Source organism: Halichoerus grypus, chromosome 15 (assembly GCF_964656455.1).
Source record: "Halichoerus grypus chromosome 15, mHalGry1.hap1.1, whole genome shotgun sequence".
Taxonomy (NCBI): domain Eukaryota; kingdom Metazoa; phylum Chordata; class Mammalia; order Carnivora; family Phocidae; genus Halichoerus; species Halichoerus grypus.
The window spans coordinates 29,505,120-29,524,139 of record NC_135726.1 but is presented as its reverse complement, the minus strand read 5'-3'; the positions used below and the strand labels follow the sequence as shown (position 1 = coordinate 29,524,139).

General features: G+C 39.0%; 1 protein-coding gene across 4 annotated transcripts in view; it reads right to left on the bottom strand.

The window, feature by feature from the left end:
- Positions 1–15,081: 15,081 nt before the first annotated feature.
- RPGRIP1L (RPGRIP1 like) overlaps positions 15,082–19,020 on the bottom strand; it is a 92,621-nt gene continuing 88,682 nt past the window's right edge. For all 4 annotated transcript variants that reach the window (XM_036081684.2, XM_078063738.1, XM_078063739.1 and 1 more), the window contains one exon: positions 15,082–18,061. In XM_036081684.2, coding sequence (XP_035937577.1) covers positions 17,916–18,061 — 146 coding nt within the window. In that variant the 3' untranslated portion in view covers positions 15,082–17,915. The remainder of the gene's footprint in view (positions 18,062–19,020) is intronic.

Sequence of the window (19,020 nt, the reverse complement as noted above, 5' to 3'; positions counted from 1 at the left end):
ACTTGGAATGCCACTTTTGATGTGTCAACTTCTTCTATGTATTGTCTGTGTTTCTAGACCTTGTGAGTGACATTGCATTCCTGGAATAAACACCTCTTGATCATGACTTGTTATATTTTTAACTTGGTGTTCAAGTCTATTTGCTAATATTTTACTTGGGATTTTTTTTTTTTTAAAGATTTTATTTATTTGACAGAGACACAGCGAGAGAGGGAACACAAGCAGGGGAAGTGGGAGAGGGAGAAGCAGGCTTCCCGCTGAGCAGGGAGCCCGATGCGGGGCTCGATCCCAGGACCCTGAGATCATGACCTGAGCCGAAGGCAGACGCTTAACGACTGAGCCACCCAGGCGCCCCTTACTTAGGATTTTTGCTTGTGTGTGTATGTAGTGTTTATTTGGTCTACAGATCAATGATATATCCAGTTCTTTAAAAGATTATGGAAGTTTTTCTTCTTTTTATATCTCTGGAACACTTTGAAGGCATTAAAATTATTTAGTCCTTGAAGGTTATTAGAATTCCCTTGTAAAACCTTCTGAGCCTGTTGCTTTTTGGAATTAATACTTAAAAAAAGATTTATTTATTTATTTGAGAGAGAGAGAGAGATAGAGAGAGTGCATGGGCAGGAGGGGCAGAGGGAGAGGGAGAGGGAGAGAGAATCCCAAGCAGACTCCATGCTGAGCATGGAGCCCATAGTGGGGGTCCATCCCATGACCCTGAGATCACGACCTGAGCTGAAATCAAGAGTCTGACGCTTAGCCAACTATGCCACCCACGTGCCCCTGGAATTAGCATTTTTAATATTTTATTTCTTCTGTGGAAATTGATCTTTTAAGCTTTCTTTCTTTACCAGGGTCAATTTTGACAAGCTGTATTTTTCAGAAATTTATCCATTTCATCTAGGTTTTCAATGTATTTTCAAAGAATTAGACAATTTAGACTCATGATATTTTAAAATAACCCCTGATTCAATAGTTGATCTCCCATTGTCTTCTTTCATTTGTACTTGTGCTTTCTCTCTTTTACAATGATTAGGTCCATTTTGTTGATTATTTCATAGAAGTATTTTATTTACTAATCCTACTATTTGGTTTTTAACTCAATTACTTATGCTTTTATTTTTATTATTTCCTTCTCTCTACTTTCATTAGATTTACTTTTTGTTTCTTTTTTAACTTTTGAGATAGATATTTAATTCATTTATTGTTATGCTTTTATTTTCATTCTTATGTTTAATCTATGCATTTTCTTTGCTTTAACTGTATCTCAAAGATTCTGATATATAGGGTTTTCATAATCATTATTTTTCTAAGAAACTGTTCAATTTTAATTTATATTTCTCCATTGACTAAGGAATTGCTTAATAACATTTTATTTCCAGATGGAAAAGAACTTGTGCCTTTTGATTTTATTTTTCCATTTTATTACATTGTGATAAGACAATGTTGGTTTACATTATTTTTATTTGGAAGAATTTATTGAAGTTTCCTCAATGACCTCATATATGGTCAATTTTCATGAATGTTCCACATGTATTTGAAAAGAAGAAATATTCTCTTTCATAAGGGTGAAGGGTTCAGTATGTATTCATAACATCTATCTTGGGATTATGTTGTTTAGGTTATATATACCTGTGTGTGTGCATGTGCATGTGTAGTTACATAATTTCTTTTCTTTTCTTTTCCAATTTGCCCTGTGTTGAACTGAGAGTGGATCTATAGTCTGTTCTAATTAATGTACTTCCTTGTATTTCTCTTCTTATCTCCTGTATTTATGCTTTATGAAGGTTGTTGCTCTGTTATTTGATGCACAGTTACGGACACCATTTATACCTTCACTGTGAAGTATGGCCTTCAGTATTATAAAAGTTTCCTTCTTTTGTCTCGTTAAGCACTTTTCCCTCCACAAATTTTATCTTGTCAGATGTCAAGTTCACAATTCCTGCTTTCTTTATGTGCATTTGTCTAGCATAGTTTTGCCCATCCTTTTAATTTTATTGCACTTTGTTTTGGAAGTATCTCTTACAGTGTAGAGTTGGATTTTGCTTTGTAAGACAATCTGAAAATATTTTTCGTTTCATAAGTTTGTTAAAGCCATTCACATTTATTGTTACAACTTAAACACTTGATCTTAGTCCTGTGTGATTATTTTATGTTGTATTTACTATGCATTTTTACCACGTGTTTGTCATTCTCTGGTCTGTTTTCTTTGCTTTTTAACAAAGAAATGTTGGTGATTAAAATGATTTGTGTTTTTGTTTTAGTAGTTACCTTTCCACTAATATGTTTATATAACGCCCATGTTTTCTCTTTTTAGGCTCCTACTATTTGGTTTGTCTGCTTTAAATGGTGTCTTTGGCCCTCCCCCTATAATCTATGTGAAATCAATGAATTTATTCTACTTTTCCATTTTTCCCCTTTTCCTCTCATTAAAAAATTATGTTATCAGAGCACATAACACCTACATACTATTCTTCCACCTTGTCTCCATCTCTGCTTGGTCTAAGACCTATAGTTAAATATAGTCAGTGCTTACCACGGTCCTTCTAACAGTTTGTCCATTCACTTCTTAGTTGGATGAAGGTGGTCTTCTAGTAGATTCCTCATGAAGAGCTCATTAGTACCATATTCCCCAAATTCTTGTATGTCTGTAATTCTTTTTCTATAATCAATCACATGAAAAGATGCTCAGGGAAACACAAATCAAAACCATAATGAGATACCGCTTCACACTCATAAGAATGACTATTAAAAATGGAACAAGGAAAATAACACGTTTTGCAGGGAAGTGAGGAAATTGGAACCCTTGTACATCGCTAGTGTGAAGGTAAAATTGTTCAGTTCTTGTAGAAAACAATTTGGTATATCCCCAAAATTTAAACATCGAATTATCCCATGACCCACTTCTAGATATACACCTAAAAGAGTTGAAACAGGTAATCAATCAAATCCTTGTACCAAAATGTTCATAGCAGCACTACTCAAAGTAGTCCAAAGGTAGAAACAACCCAAATGTCCATCAGTGGATGAGTGGATAAACAAATTTTGGTTATGCATTCAATGGAGTATTATTCAGCCATAAATGGGAATGAAGTACTGATATATGCTACAATGTGGATAAACCTAGAAAAACAGTATGCTAAGTGAAAGAAGGCAGACACAGGTCACATATTGTAGGATTCCATTTATGTGACATATCCCAAATAGGCAAATCCATAGGAACAGAAAGCAGATTGGCAGTTGCCGAGGGCTGGGGAAGGGGATGATAGAGTATAAATGCTGAATGTATACAGGGTTTTGTTTTGGAGAGATGAAGTGTTTTAGAACTAGATAGAACAATATTGTGAATGTACTAAATGCCACTCAATTGTTCCCTTTAAAACAATTTCATATTATATGAATTTCACCATAGTAAAAATTGTTTTTCAATAGCCTTCATATTTGAAAGATTATCCGAGTTGGATAAAAAAAAAATCCTTGGTTCAGACTTATATCTGAGTTTTTGGTAAGACTATTTGACCACTGTCTAGCTTCCCAAGCTGCTCTTGAGAAATCTAATGCCAACCTGACTTCATTTTCTTTATAAAAGACTTGTTCTTTTGGCCAAGAGGACAAGATTATTTTTGTCTTGATTTTGACTTGAATGTCTAGTTGTTTTATTAAGATATGTTTCAGAGTTGGCTGTTTTGAAGCAATTTTCCTACATGGTGGGCCATTTCAATATGTAGACTCAGGTCTTCTTTTATTTCAGGAGAGCTTTCTTGAATTATAGTATTGTAAGTTTGTCCTATTTCACTGTTTTCTCTTCAGCATCTCTAACTATACTTATGTTCACCTATTTTATCTATCATTTTCTCACAGATTCTTTTTGCCTCTTTCTTTCATTTCATATTCTTGGCTCCTTTCATTTCTACCCATTATCTTCTATTGTTGGCTTTCACTGGTATTTCTCTTAGGTACCTTATAATTTAGCCATCTCAAGGTTAATTTTTCTTTTCTTTCCCAATGTCAGTTCCCATTAGTTCCAGTTTGTCAGTTTCTATTTTGAGTTTTTAAATTCTTGATCTATGTTTTCTCCCCCCATCTGCAAATGCTTGTTTAATTATAATTAGCTCATGTTGGAATATGGTATTATATTTTCTTTTGCATCAGGGCTGGTTTTCTTGATTCCTTCTGGGGTTTTTCATCTACTGAAGTTTTTCTTCAACTTTAAAAAAAAAATGGAAGTATAACATACGTTCAGGAAAGTAGGTAGCTGATAACCTGATATTTCACTTTCCCCCTGCACTTACCTTAATCCACCATCATTAAGAATCTACCACATGCCAGGGGTACTGTACCACTTTCTGTAAATAATGTCATCCTTTTTGCCATCTGGTGAGTGACCCACAGTTTCCGAGTCCCATCCTACTGTTCTGCTTTCTAGGGCCACTCCTGGTACTTACTTTTAGCCTGCGTTCCCCAAAGGCAGGGCTGAAACAAGGACTTGCATGTGGGAACATTATTTGGGAAATGATCCCAGAGAGAAGGAGAGACTGGGAGAAATAAAACAGAAAAGCCAAAGCAAAGTTGTGTTATCAAGTTGATCACCTCTGTGAGGGATGGGGCTTGATCCTGCTGGAACCAGCAGAATGCACTTCAGAGGGATGGACAGGGGGAGTATTTATGCATTAGTTTATTATTATTTATGCATTAGTTCCTGGCTCCCATTGGTCGAGTCCTCTGGGGTGTTGACTCCCTTGTTTGTGAATAAAAGATGAAGAAGGAGGATGTGAGGTAGCGCCCAAGAAGGGTTTCATACTATTTCCTAATGGCTTCCACTGTTTCAGTTAAGTCAGCTCTCAGTCTTAGTGTTGTCTTATGTCTCTGACTGCTTTTAAGACTTTTTTTGTCTGATTTTCAGCAATTTTTATAGAATGTGCCTTAAGTGGTTTTCTTTGTGCTTACCCAGCCTGGGCATAATGAGGTCGTTCTTGTAACTGTGCCTTATATGTATTCTGAAAAAGTCTTAATTATTATCTTTTGGAATATTGATTCTAATGCCCTTTTTCCTCTCCTGGGTCTTCAGTTATTAAGTATAACTGTATAGTATAACTTTCCACACAATCCCATGTCTTTTAATACACCCCCCCTTTTTTGTTACTTTTCATGCCTCAGAATGGATATATTTTTTAAAAGATTTATTTTTAGAGAGAGAAAAAGTGCACAAGGATGTAGTGGGGAGGGGCAGAGGCAGAGGGAGAGAGAAATCTCAAGCAGACTCCAGGCTGAGTGGGGAGCCCAATGTGGGGCTTGATCTGACAATCCTGAGATCATGACCTGAGCTGAAATCAAGAGTCAGACACATAACTGACTGAGCCACCCAGGTGCCCCAGAATGGATATTTTTTAATAAAATACATTTTTTTTACAGTTCAGTAAGTCACTTTTCAATTGTGTCTGATTTGCTGTTAGATCCACCTGGTGAATTCTTAACTTCATTTATTGTAATTATAGTCTACATTCATTTATAATATTTCCAGTTGTTTTCTTTGGATAACGTCCAATTCTATGTCAAATTTCTCAAGATTGTCTTTAACTCTACTAACATTTTTAAAAAGACTTTATTTTGAGAGAGAACAAGCATGAGTGGGGGGAAGGGCTAAGGGAGAGGGAGAAGCAGACTCGCCACTGAGCAGAGAGTCCCGGGTGGGGCTCAGTCCCAGGACCCTGGAATCAGGACCTGAGCCAAAGGCAGACACTTAACACCCTGAGCCAACCAGGCTAACTCTATTAACATATTAGGCATTGTTTTTAGAGGCTCATAGATGATGACTTCATTTTCTGAATGACTTGTGGGAGTTTCACTTGTCTGTTGTCTTAGTCTTCAGTCACATGATCTTGTCTCCTCATGTGCCTAGTTATTTTTTAATGTGGACCAAACATTGTACATAAAAAATGCAAGGATAATTTGAGCCTGAAGGATTTACTGCGGGTCTAAATTCTAGTCTTTGGTGGACTCTAAATTTCTAATTTTTGTTCTTCAAAGCCCAATGAGTCTGTTGAAAGCTCTGTTCAGCTTCGCACCCATGTTTTTAAATTGGCAGATGCCTCTAGAAGCAAATTAGCTTTAATGTCTGGCTCACCCTCTGGGCCTCCCTCTGTTCCCAGATCTTGTTCCTGTGATTCCTTACAGCCTAGGTCACTGGTAGCATTTTGATGTTTTCAAATGCTTCATATATAATATGAGTGTGTGTATAAAGTCAGATTTTCTAGTTGTTCTCAAAAGGAATGCTGGTCCAAACTATCAAACTCATCATTCCTAGGGTAGAACTCCATCCTGCCAAAAAGTTTTCTTATTTTATTTTCTTATGCAATATGGATACAGGACAGTTTAAGTAAAACTTGTTTTTGATTTTCCTAGACAGGCCAGGAGGGATAATCATATAGGTGGGGAAGAGGTTTGGGTAGCTGACAGGGTTTCTCAGCTCAAGAGTATCCTCTTCTTTTGCTGCAGTGAAGTTTCTTTAATAAATGGTCTTTTTTTTTTTTTTTGTAGTTTTTAATTTTATTATATTATGTTAGTCACCATACAATACATCATTAGTTTTTGATGTAGTGATCCACGATCCATTGTTTTCGTATAACACCCAGTGCTCCATGCAGTACGTGCCCTCCTTAATACCCATCACCGGGCTAACCCATCCCCCCTTCCCCCTCCCCTCTAGAACCCTGTTTGTTTCTCAGGTCCATAGTCTCTCATGGTTCATCTCTCCCTCCAATTCCCCCCCCCCCATTTTTCCCTTCCTTCTCCTAATGTCCTCCATGTTATTCCTTATGTTCCACAAATAAGTGAAACCATATGATAATTGACTTTCTCTGCTTGATTTATTTCGCTTAGCATAATCTCCTCCAGTCCCATCCATGTTGATGTAAAAGTTGGGTATTCATCTTTTCTGATGGCTGAGTAATATTCCATTGTATATATGGACCACATCTTCTTTATCCATTCATCTGTTGAAGGGCATCTCGGCTCTTTCCACAGTTTGGCTATTGCGGACATTGCTGCTATGAACATTGGGGTGCATATGGCCCTTCTTTTCACTACATCTGTGTCTTTGGGGTAAATACCCAGTAGTGCAATTGCTGGGTCATAGGGTAGCTCTATTTTTAAATTTTTGAGGCACCTCCACACTGTTTTCCGAAGTGGCTGTACCAACTTGCATTCCCACCAACAGTGTAAGAGGGTTCCCCTTTCTCCACAACCTCTCCAACATTTGTTGTTTCTTTCCTTGTCCATTTTGGCCATTCTAACTGGTGTAAGGTGGTATCTCAGTGTGGTTTTGATTTGGATTTCCCTGATGGCTAATGATGATGAACATTTTTTCATGTGTCTGTTAGCCATTTGTATGTCTTCTTCAGAGAAGTGTCTGTTCATCTCTTCTGCCCACTTTTTGACTTGATTATTTGTTTTTTGGGTGTTGAGTTTGAGAAGTTCTTTATAGATTTTGGATACCAGCCCTTTATCTGTAGTGTCATTTGCAAATATCTTCTCCCATTCTGTGGGTTGCCTCTTTGTTTTGTTGACTGTTTCCTTTGCTGTGCAGAAGCTTTTTATCTTGATGAAGTCCCAAAAGTTCATTTTTGCTTTTGTTTCACTAGCTTTGGGAGATGTATCTTGAAAGAAGTTGCTGTGGCTGATGTCAAAGAGGTTACTGCCTATGTTCTCCTCTAGGATTTTGATGGATTCCTGTCTCACATTGAGGTCTTTCATCCACTTTGAGTTTATCTTTGTGAGTGGTGTTAGAGAATGGTCAAGTTTCATTCTTCTGCATGTGGCTGTCCAATTTTCCCAGCACCATTTATTGAAGAGACTGTCTTTTTTCCATTGCATGTTTTTTCCTGCTTTGTCAAAGATTATTTGACCATAGAGTTGAGGGTCCATATCTGGGTTCTCTATTCTGTTCCATTGTCTATATGTCTGTTTTTGTGCCAGTACCATGCTGTCTTGGTGATCACCGATTTGTAATATAGCTTGAAATCGGGCAACGTGACGCCCCCAGCTTTGTTTTTCTTTTTCAACATCTCCTTGGCGATTCGGGGTCTTTTCTGATTCCATACAAATTTTAGGATTGTTTGTTCCAGCACTTTGAAAAATGCCATTGGAATTTTGATCGGGATGGCATTGAAGGTATAGATTGCTCTGGGTAGCATAGACATTTTAACAATGTTTATTCTTCCGATCCATGAGCATGGAATATTTTTCCATCTTTTTGTGTCTTCTTCAATTTCTTTCATGAGTGTTTTGTAGTTCCTGGAGTATAGATCCTTTACCTCTTTGGTTAGGTTTATTCCGAGGTATCTTATGGTTTTTGGTGCTATTGTAAATGGAGTCGTGTATTTAATTTCTCTTTCTACAGTTGCATTGTTAGTGTATAAGAAAGCAACTGATTTCTGTGCATTGATTTTGTATCCTGCCACATTACTGAATTGCTGGATGAATTCTAGTAATTTGGGGGTGGAGTCTTTTGGGTTTTCCACATAAAGTATCATGTCGTCTGTGAAAAGAGAGAGTTTGATTTCTTCTTTGCCAATTTGAATACCTTTTATTTCTTTTTGTTGTCTGATTGCTGTTGCTAGGACTTCTAGTACTATGTTGAACAACAGTGGTGAGAGTGGGCACCCTTGATGTGTTCCTGATCTTAAGGGAAAGGCTCTCAGCTTTTCCCCATTGAGGATGATATTCGCTGTGGGTTTTTCATAGATGGATTTTATGAGCTTGAGGAATGTTCCCTCTATCCCTATACTCTGGAGAGTTTTAATCAGGAAAGGATGTTGTATTTTGTCAAATGCTTTTTCTGCATCAATTGAGAGGACCATATGGTTCTTCTCCCTCCTCTTATTAATGTGTTCTATCACATTGATTGATTTGCGAATGTTGAACCACCCTTGCATCCCGGGGATAAATCCCACTTGGTCGTGGTGGATGATCCTTTTAATGTATTGTTGGATCCTATTAGCTAGGATTTTGTTGAGGATTTTGGAATCCATATTCATCAGGGATATCGGTCTGAAATTCTCCTTTTTGATGGGGTCTTTGCCTGGTTTGGGGATTAAGGTAATGCTGGCCTCATAGAATGAGTTTGGAAGTTTTCCTTCTGTTTCTATTTTTTGAAACAGCTTCAGTAGAATAGGTATTATTTCTTCTTTGAATGTTTGGTAGAATTCCCCAGGGAATCCATCAGGCCCTGGACTCTTGTTTTTTGGGAGGTTTTTGATCACTGCTTCAATCTCGTTACTGGTTATTGGCCTATTCAGGTTGTCAATTTCTTCCTGTTTCAGTCTTGGCAGCTTATAGGTTTCCAGGAAGGCCTCCATTTCATCCAGATTGCTCAGTTTATTGGCATATAGTTGTTGATAATAATTTCTAATAATTGTTTCTATTTCCTTGGTGTTAGTCGTGATCTCTCCCCTTTCATTCATAATTTTATTAATTTGGGTCCTTTCTCTCTTCTTTTGGATAAGTCTGGCCAGTGGTTTATCAATCTTATTAATTCTTTCAAAGAACCAACTTCTAGTTTCGTTGATCTGATCTACTGTGTTTCTGGTTTCTAATTCATTGATTTCTGCTCTAATTTTAATTATTTCTCTTCTAATGCGTGGCTTAGGCGTCGTTTGTTGCTTTTTCTCTAGTTCTTTAAGGTGTAGAGTTAGTTGGTGAATTCGGGATTTTTCTATTTTTTTGAGTGAGGCTTGGATGGCTATGTATTTCCCCCTTAGGACCGCCTTTGCAGTATCCCATAGGTTTTGGACCGATGTGTTTTCGTTCTCATTGATTTCCATGAATTGTTTAAGTTCTTCTTTGATTTCTTGGTTGACCCAAACATGCTTGAGCAGAGTGGTCTTTAGCTTCCAAGTGTTTGAATTTCTGCCAAATTTTTTCTTGTGATTGAGTTCCAGTTTTAGAGCATTGTGGTCTGAGAATATGCAGGGAATAATCTCAATCTTTTGGTATCGGTTGAGACCTGATTTGTGACCCAGTATATGGTCTATTCTGGAGAAAGTTCCATGTGCGCTCGAGAAGAATGAGTATTCTGTTGTTTTAGGGTGGAATGTTCTGTAAATATCTATGAGGTCCATCTGGTCCAATGTATCATTCAAAGCTGTTTCCTTGTTGATTTTCTGCTTAGATGATCTGTCCATTGCTGAGAGTGGAGTATTGAGGTCTCCTACAATTAACGTATTGTTATCAATATGACTCTTTATTTTGGTTAACAGTTGGCTTATGTAGATGGCTGCTCCCATGTTGGGGGCATAGATATTTACAATTGTTAGATCTTCTTGTTGGATAGACCCTTTAAGAATGATATAGTGTCCTTCTGTGTCTCTTATTACAGACTTTAGTTTAAAATCTAATTTGTCTGATATAAGAATTGCTACCCCAGCTTTCTTTTGAGGTCCGCTGGCATGGAAGATGGATCTCCATCCCTTCACTTTCAGTCTGGATGTATCTTTAGGTTCAAAATGAGTCTCTTGTAGACAGCATATGGATGGGTCCTGTCTTTTTATCCAATCTGCAACCCTGTGCCGTTTTATGGGAGCGTTTAGGCCATTCACATTGAGAGTGATTATTGAAAGATATGAATTAATTGTCATCATCTTGCCTGTGAAGACGTTGTTTTTATAGATTGTCCCTGTAAATTTCTGTTGTAGATCACTCTTGGGGTCTTTCTCCTTTTATAGAACCCCCCTTAATATTTCTTGCAGGGCCGGCTTAGTGGTCACATATTCTTTCAACTTCTGCCGGTCGTGGAAGCTCTGCATCTCTCCATCCATTCTAAATGAAAGCCTTGCCGGATAAAGTATTCTTGGCTGCATGTTCTTCTCATTTAGTACCCTGAATATGTCTTGCCAGGCCTTTCTGGCTTGCCAGGTCTCTGTGGATAGGTCTGACTTTATTCTGATGTTCCTCCCTCTGTACGTAAGGAATCTCTTCCCCCTAACTGCCCTTAAGATGGTTTCCTTGGTTCTAAGATTTGCAAGTTTTACTATTACATGCCGGGGTGTTGGCCTGTTTTCCTTGATCTTAGGAGGGGTCCTCTCTGCCTCTAGGACTCGAATGTTTGTTTCATTCCCCAGATTAGGGAAGTTCTCAGCTACGATTTGCTCAAATACATCTTGTAGCCCTCTCTCTCTCTCCACTCCCTCCGGGATTCCAATTATTCTGACATTGGAACGCCTCATGGTGTCACTTATTTCTCTATTTTCATGGATTCTGAGTTGTTTTTCCCTGGCCTCCTCTTTTCCCTTTTTATCTATTATACTGTCTTCCAGATCGCTTATTCTCTCTTCTGTCTCAGTTACCCTAGCTGTTAGATTATCTAGATTGGATTGGATCTCATTGATAGCATTTTTAAGTTCTGCCAATTCACCTTTTATTTCTGCCCTTAGAGACTCTATGTTGCCATTAATTGATTTCTCCATTCTAGCCATTGTCTTCACAATTGTTAGCCTGAATTCCATCTCTGACATCTTGGTTATATCTGCATCCATTTGTAAATCTGCAGCGTAAGTCATAATCTCTGCGTCTTTTCTGTTTTGGGGGCTCCTCCTCCTAGTCATTCTGTTGATGGGTGTTTGAGGGAATGTATAGAGTCCAAATTATTGACCAGAACCCAAGCAAGATGCACCTGTTTTCTTGGGACCTTAGGGTTGCTGGCCTCTTGTTTTCCCAGCCTGTCTTCTGCGGGAGGGGCCTGCCGCGCTGTTACTCAGGCAACCCTGTTTGGGCGGAGTTGCCCTGCGCCCCTGTGGCGGGGGATGGGCTCAGTGGGAATCAGTCTTTGGGGCTTTTGTTTTCTGGCGCCTTTCCCTGGCGGCTTTCCGCATCTCCTCCGCAAGTCAGAGCAGAAGAGACCGTTTCCAACCCTCTACCTCAGAGCAGAGAGGTCTCAGTCTGTTCTTCAGTGAGCTCTCCAGGCCACACTGTCTCCATTTCTGTCCGTGCTGCTATAAACTGCAGCGGCCTGGGTTGTGCGCCCCTCCGCAGTGCTCCCAGTCCTGCCTCCAGGTCGGGGCACGTCTCTGCCCTTTGTGCTTCTAAAACCGCCAGCCGCTCCTAGTTGGCGCGCGCGTGACTCCGCTGCTTCAGTTTCCGTCCAGGGGCTGCAGTTCACCGGCACGACCCGGCGCACCGGGTTTCCGTCTTCGAGGCTGCAGTTCATGTGCGCACGACCGTCGCTCCGGCTTCTGCCCGGGGGGCTGCAGTTCGCGTGCGCGCGACCCCGCCGGTCTGATTTTCCACCCTGGGGGCTGCCCTAAAGTCCTTTCCCGACGCTACCGGTCAGCGAGTCTGTGCCCGTCCGCAGCGCACTAGGCTGTCACTCACCGGCGGTGTAGGATCCCCACGGCCAGGCCTGTCAATGGGGTTTTTATAATACCACGTTCATTGGCTTTCAGAAAGAGATCAATAATATGGAAGCAAAAGTTCCTCAATAAATGGTCTTTTAATGAGAATGATACCATTGAATGATACTGTCTTGTTCCACCGGGGCCCATAGTTTCAGCTGGTTCTTTCTTTCACTACTGTGTTTCCAAGGATACCTCCCCTTTCAAAGTGTCCTCTTCTCTTCCAGGTGTCTTCCTAAGGTTACCACCTCTGGTTCTATGCACTTTCCAAGCCCCTTTCTTTCATTTCTCCAGCAGTCAATAACTCTGCCCCACCAGGCCTCAGACCTGTTCTCAGCATTTCCCCACTCAGCATGGCCTTTGTCCTCCTGAGGGAACTTGAGTTGGTGTTATCTGTGTTCTACTGCCACTAGAATCCTGTCACACTCTCTTATGTTTAACCCTTGCCTTACTCCCCCTCTGGTGTGGGCTTCTGAGCTGATGTTTATTTCCCCTACTTACATGTGAAGTGAAGTTTGTAGAATTTTCTTTCTCCTAGTTATATAGTAGGAGTGGGTAATTTCCTGTCCTATTAGAACCCAGAATAGTAACATGTATTTTTAACTTTTAGATAGTGTTATTTTTTAGTTATCTTTTTGTTATTTTCTAATTGTACTGTAGTTTGCCTAGAGAAACAGTCTACAGGAATTCAATTCTTTGGAAATTGAGGCTTCCTTTGTGGCTGAGTACATGGTTGTTTTTTTTTTTTTTAATGTTTCATGGACATTCTATATTTGCCTGAGTTTAGTAAACCTAGTAAGCACATCTTCTAGACTTAATTTTTTTTATCTATCACAATTAAAATCTAGTAAAACTGATGTGGCCATAATGTTTTGTCCATAGTTCTGTCAAGTTGTTGCATCGTGTACTTTGAGGCTATACTGTTAGGTGTATATATGTTCAAGTTCATTAGATCTTTGACCTGTTGTTCCCTTTACCAGTATAAATTGTCCTTTCTTTGTCCCTTGTTTTCCACCTTGAATTCTATTTTGCCTGTTACCTTGCTTCAGTGTTAACATAAGACATCTACCTCGTTTTATAGGTTGTCTTTGCTCTCTTGGTTCGAAAGGGCTCCCTCATCTTGGGTTGTGTGTAGTCTCTTCAGTTTTCTTCTTAAAATTATCCAATTTCTCCTACTGTTAATGATAGCATGTGTAACTAGGACAAAACACATTTACGCCAAATAAAGCTTGATTTCAATTACACATTTCCTTAGAAAACAACTCCTTACGCTTCAGCTCCTTACCAGTGATTCCTGAGAGCTTTGTGAGTTCCAGCCTCTGTTGCTTCACTACAAAAAGCAAAGATACACAAATTAGCTTGCTGTTTCCTCAGTTTCATAATGGCTGACTAGCAGTGCCCCTGTCATGTTAAATTAAGAAAAAGTCTTCACACAAAGGCAGATTTTGGGAATGCCATTGGAGCTGGCACCAATGCTGGTATCTAAAGTAGTTGTGGCACCAAGAGAAGAGAAGGGAAAAAAATGTGCCGTGACTGACTAAAAATGAGTAGGTGGGAGGAAATGTTCAGTTGAATATAGGTGTAAACAGAATAGATGACAGAAGTAGAAAGGTCAAGATAGCGAATTTGCCTTACAAAGAAAACTAACAGTGTTCAGTGAAGAGAGGGGTGATGCCGTTACAGGGATGAGAAAGGTCAATCTCGACAGAGAGTGAGAAGGGGCATAAGGCAGAAGACAAGCCTGTTGGTGTCCACCACAGAAAAGAGGCCACATTCTAACTCTGAACCAGATTTTTACTTCAGAAAAACTGAAGGAGAAACATGGTTCAAAGATGTAAGTCAATGTTATATGGAAAATGAGAGGGTAAGAACAGAAGGTGTAACAATACCAGGAACATGGGCCCAGTTTTCCAGGAGGTTAGACTGTAAGGTACAGTCCACTAGTGGCGCTTCGAAATGGAACCAAAAAATCTTGCAAGATAAAAGAGATTAGGATGAGGGATGTTTTCTAATTCTGTATTTTCAGTTTTTAAAACACTTGTTTCTATAGCTTTGCTATCTTTTTAGTTTTCTGGTTGACCTGGAGGTTGTTTTTGTTCTGAACAAAGGGGATGTAAAGCTGTTTGCTCCCATTCATGGATCAAATTAGGCATGTTGTCCAATCTATAATAAATCATGGGTTTAGTTTTTCTTTGTTAAGGTAGTCAGAGGCCTTCAGGCATGAGTGACTTATTGAAATGTACTCTCATAGTTGGGGATGAATTATGATCCTGATATTGTCAATCACTCAGTAATTTGATATCCCCGGAGCTCTCCCCTGGTTGTTTTGTACTACACAAAGATGGCATTTTATTCTCATATTTGTTCACAGACATGATTCACATTTTGCTATCTAGTGAATAAGGAATTCATTCTAAATTCAGCAATGGTGGCAGTTTGACTAAAAAAAGTTATTTTCCATATCCACAAAAATGTTAATCAGATTCTTGTTAGAACATGTGTAAGAAGTGGTTTTCATTGTCACAGCTTGATGTCAGATTACTAAAATAATTTATGTTTTGTTGTGGGAACACGCAGAACCTCCCAAGTCATATGACCACTTCTGAGCCCACACTTCTTCATAACACGTAGAAAGTATTTGTGTTTTGTGGTAACAAATGAACGGCAGGAACAGCAGAATTTCAATGTGGCTGTTCTTTATTTGATTAAATATATTCTCTATTTATTCTTAAAAAAACTAATTTAACTTAAATGGCAATAAACCATGATAATTTAGAAAACATGTTGAAATTGAGAGTGAAGAGAAATGTTCTCTATGTAAACCGCACTGCAAACCATAAAACTTATTTTTGTCAACTGCTTCTCATGACAGTGGCTGGGAATTTGACATTTCTACTACAGTAGGCAAAAAACCATGTAAAATCCACTCTCCCACATACCACATCACATCTCTATTTATATTTCCAAACTAAAAGCATTACAGCCCCTAAAAGTGCTGAGTGTACTGTGTACATTTACACCAAGAGCTGTAAGTTCACAGCAACCTTGCCTTAAACTGGTATTTCTGTGGCGAGGCCACTGTTAGCGCCCCCTCTCCCGCTCACCATACTTAATGGGCCAGGCTTGGCGTACCAAGGGAAAACCATTGCTCTGTAGTCCAAAAAGGTGGTGAACCTTTTTCAATGAACTCTGGTCAACGCCAAACAGGATAAAAAAACTGTTCCCGAACAGACTATGAAACCCGCTTGGAAGCATCCATATGATGGCATTCAATACCACTTACCCACTTCAAAATATGTCGGCAGCTATTCTATTACTTAAGAAAATGAGCCTTGTAAGAATTTACGTAGTTGGAAGGTGAGTTATTTTAAAACTGGAAAAGGAATCTTTAATAATCTCTACGGCAAACATGAATGTGACAGAAACATGGCTAGTTCTCTAATCGTATCTGAGGTATACATTCCACCCAGCTGACGAGGTCTCAGAAGTTCCCTAATAAAAACTCCCCCTCTCTACTTAAAGATCATAAGAAGTCAGCGCAATCCAGTTCTTTTCCCTGCAGAAAGGGTATTTAGTTTGGGATGTAACGTTTTAAAACAATAATACAAACCTCCTGGGAGAATACCACAATAAATGTCTCACAAACCACTCAGTTAATCCCAGGGTATAATCCGGCTGTTTTAAATTACTGCAGGGAATATCATGGCCCTTAATGACACCGTAACTGCATGAAGCCAAAGAAAGCTAGAAAGAGAGGCCAAAAAGATGAGCTCAGAGCCAGCTGAAGTGACAACAAACATGTGGCTGTTTACTAGGATTGGAGAGGTTTAGTCTGCAGATGTTTGTGGTCTCTAGAAGGTTCCAGAGGAATGAGTTATTATGAAGATTTGCAGAGTTTGATGAGAGCAAGATTCTTCTTGGAGATGGCAGGCCCCAGACAGGGAGGCCCAATGGTAGAGACAGAATTTATAGATTTCTGTGGTCAGATCGTACTCTACTGGTCCCACAATGTACATCAACAAATTAATATTGTACGGATGTCATTTCAAAGCCTCCTAAAGACGAGAGTCATTATTGAAGCCATTAGAGCACAGATGGTTCAAACTATATGCAGATATTCATACTTGCATTTTTGCATTATAGCTGCTTTTTTTTTCTGTTGAACTGTAATGAATTGTCTCATAATCTATTCCATCTTCTTGCCATTAGCAGGCTTTGAATGTTCACAAATAGGAGCAAAGAACTCATTTTCCAGAGCTTTAATCACACAAAGAGGGAATGCCTAATTCTCTAAATGAAATGGTCTGTGATCACTGAAGCAGAGATTTAATATATCACGGCAAATTAGGTAGATTTTAATAAATTACTTATCTCCCTGAATACTTTACATATGCTTAAGAAGGAACATAGCCTGTTTGCAAACAGTGAAAACCCACAGCCTATAAAAATCCTTTGAAGAAAATGACAAATAAAAAAGTAAATTAAAAAATGAAATGCATTATATCCTAGACCTCCAGAGACAATTCCTTTGCAGCATTGATTCACAGCTCCATTAAAAATATCAATTAAATCCTTCAGTGAGATTGGGTAAAAGCTAGAAAATTAACTTTCTGAGCTGCTTTTCGAGGATCTGGTTATCCAGATACACCCCACCATTGTACAAGCTTGATGTAAATTTAAAAAATGATAAAAAAGATATTCCTTTCAGGTCTAACTAAGCATATCAGAATTTGAGCCATACTTTTAATAATTTCCTTCTGTGTCATAAGCTAAGTTTTCAAAACATGAATTTCATGTATATTCATACATGTACCTATCTATCTCCTCTTTACACACACACATCCCTGGATCCCATTTCACCATTACAAATCCATAAAAATCATACAAATGGGAAGAAGTGTGATTTTAAAGAAAGAAAACCAAAAACTTGCAGTAATTTAATAAGTCGGTGCCAAGTCTCATTCTTTATATTTAATTGATAGAAACTGCATGCATCAAAGAAAATGCATACTGAGGTTTAATGTGCATAAAATGGATATTAGCATTTTAAAGAGGAAGATTAACACATTAATCCAAGTAATTTTCATATATTGCTTCTAATAAAATCTTCACAGTATAAAACTCTTAATGAGGCTAATCACAGGCATTCCATTTAGTGGGACGATTAGGGATAACCTAAAAGTATTTCTTTTCATAGGTTTTCTAAGATTTATCCTTTTTGCTTATTAAAAATAAAAATGGGAATTGCATGTCGGTTCTTCATAAGGCAGTGTTGAAAATGCAAATAGACTTTCTCATGCTATCATGTAGGTATAAATTATTGAGAAGGTACTGCCCATGGCGGAGAACTGAAGTCCTGAGGGGTGGCAGTCATGGGAAGGAGGGAATAGAAAAATAAACAAATGGAAAAGTATACAAAACTTGAACACTACCAACCCAGGCCTCCCCCTCCCTGCGTGCCATGAATTATAGATTATATACACCAGAGTAATTACAGAAATCTCATCTCAGAGCTTTCATGTGAGCGTTTACTCAGGAGCAGGAGATGGCTCTGGAGCAGCTTCTTTCAGCCTCCAAGTCATCTCTGTATTGCTCGTAGACAGATTGCAGGGCGTGGAGCGCTTCGATGGTTACCCTGAGCTTGCCGATACGTCCACCACCTGCCCGTGCATCCAAGACTAGGGAGAAAAATGGCAGAAAAGTGTTACTATCATTTAACAGATTTTTCTTCAGATAGGTGACGTGAAACAGGAATTGCAAACATGAAGACGACCCTATGAAAGTCCAAAGTTCACTGGCACCTCAGAAATCTGTAAATTAAAGCCTGTCCTGTGTGTAGGAAGATACACATTTCAGGTGTACTATGTGTGTGCATCCTTATTGCCCGTGGAGCTCAAGACTCATGATATCTCCTGAAGCTGACCTCGTGGCAAGGCTGCAGGATGACGATTCCTGCACAGGATCAGAATTTCTAAGTTAGAAGAAATAAAGTCTAGAAGGGATCAAGATATGACAATTCCAAAATATTTTTAAGGAAACCTTTAAATGCAACTTGGTATACAAAGACTTAGGTGGAGACCTGAGCAGGCAGGGAGGTCACGGGGCACGAGTGGTCCCCAGCTCAGTCCCGAGTTTCCTTACACCTCTTCTTCGGGACTCCTCACTGCTCTGTCTGGCACAGAACACAGCATTAAAATCCTGATCTGACACCTGAGTGTTTAATTTTTTTGACTCTCTCTCAAAACATGGCCACAGAGGCTGTCTGTGACAGATCAGCGTGGCCATACGTGGACTCTCAGAATGAGAAGATGGGCTGCTAACCAGAACTGACTGGAGAAAAGATTAAGAATATAAAGCATAGATCATTTTCATCGCTTTTCTCAGACTCTCTTGGTTCTGGTTGTCTTTCAGAGGGTTTAGGTTAATATTTTAATCCTCTCATCTTCTTTTTCTGTGCCAAACAAAGTTGTGACAAACTGTCACGTAGTTAGATATGTATAGTTTATAAAGATTTCCCAGGATAGGTTTCCGATTTGGTTAATTATCTGGCTTGATGTTGACTTGTGAGCATGTAACACATATACAGGACAGACATATGAACCGCAGCTGAACTATGGGGTAACAGTGTCTGGCACTT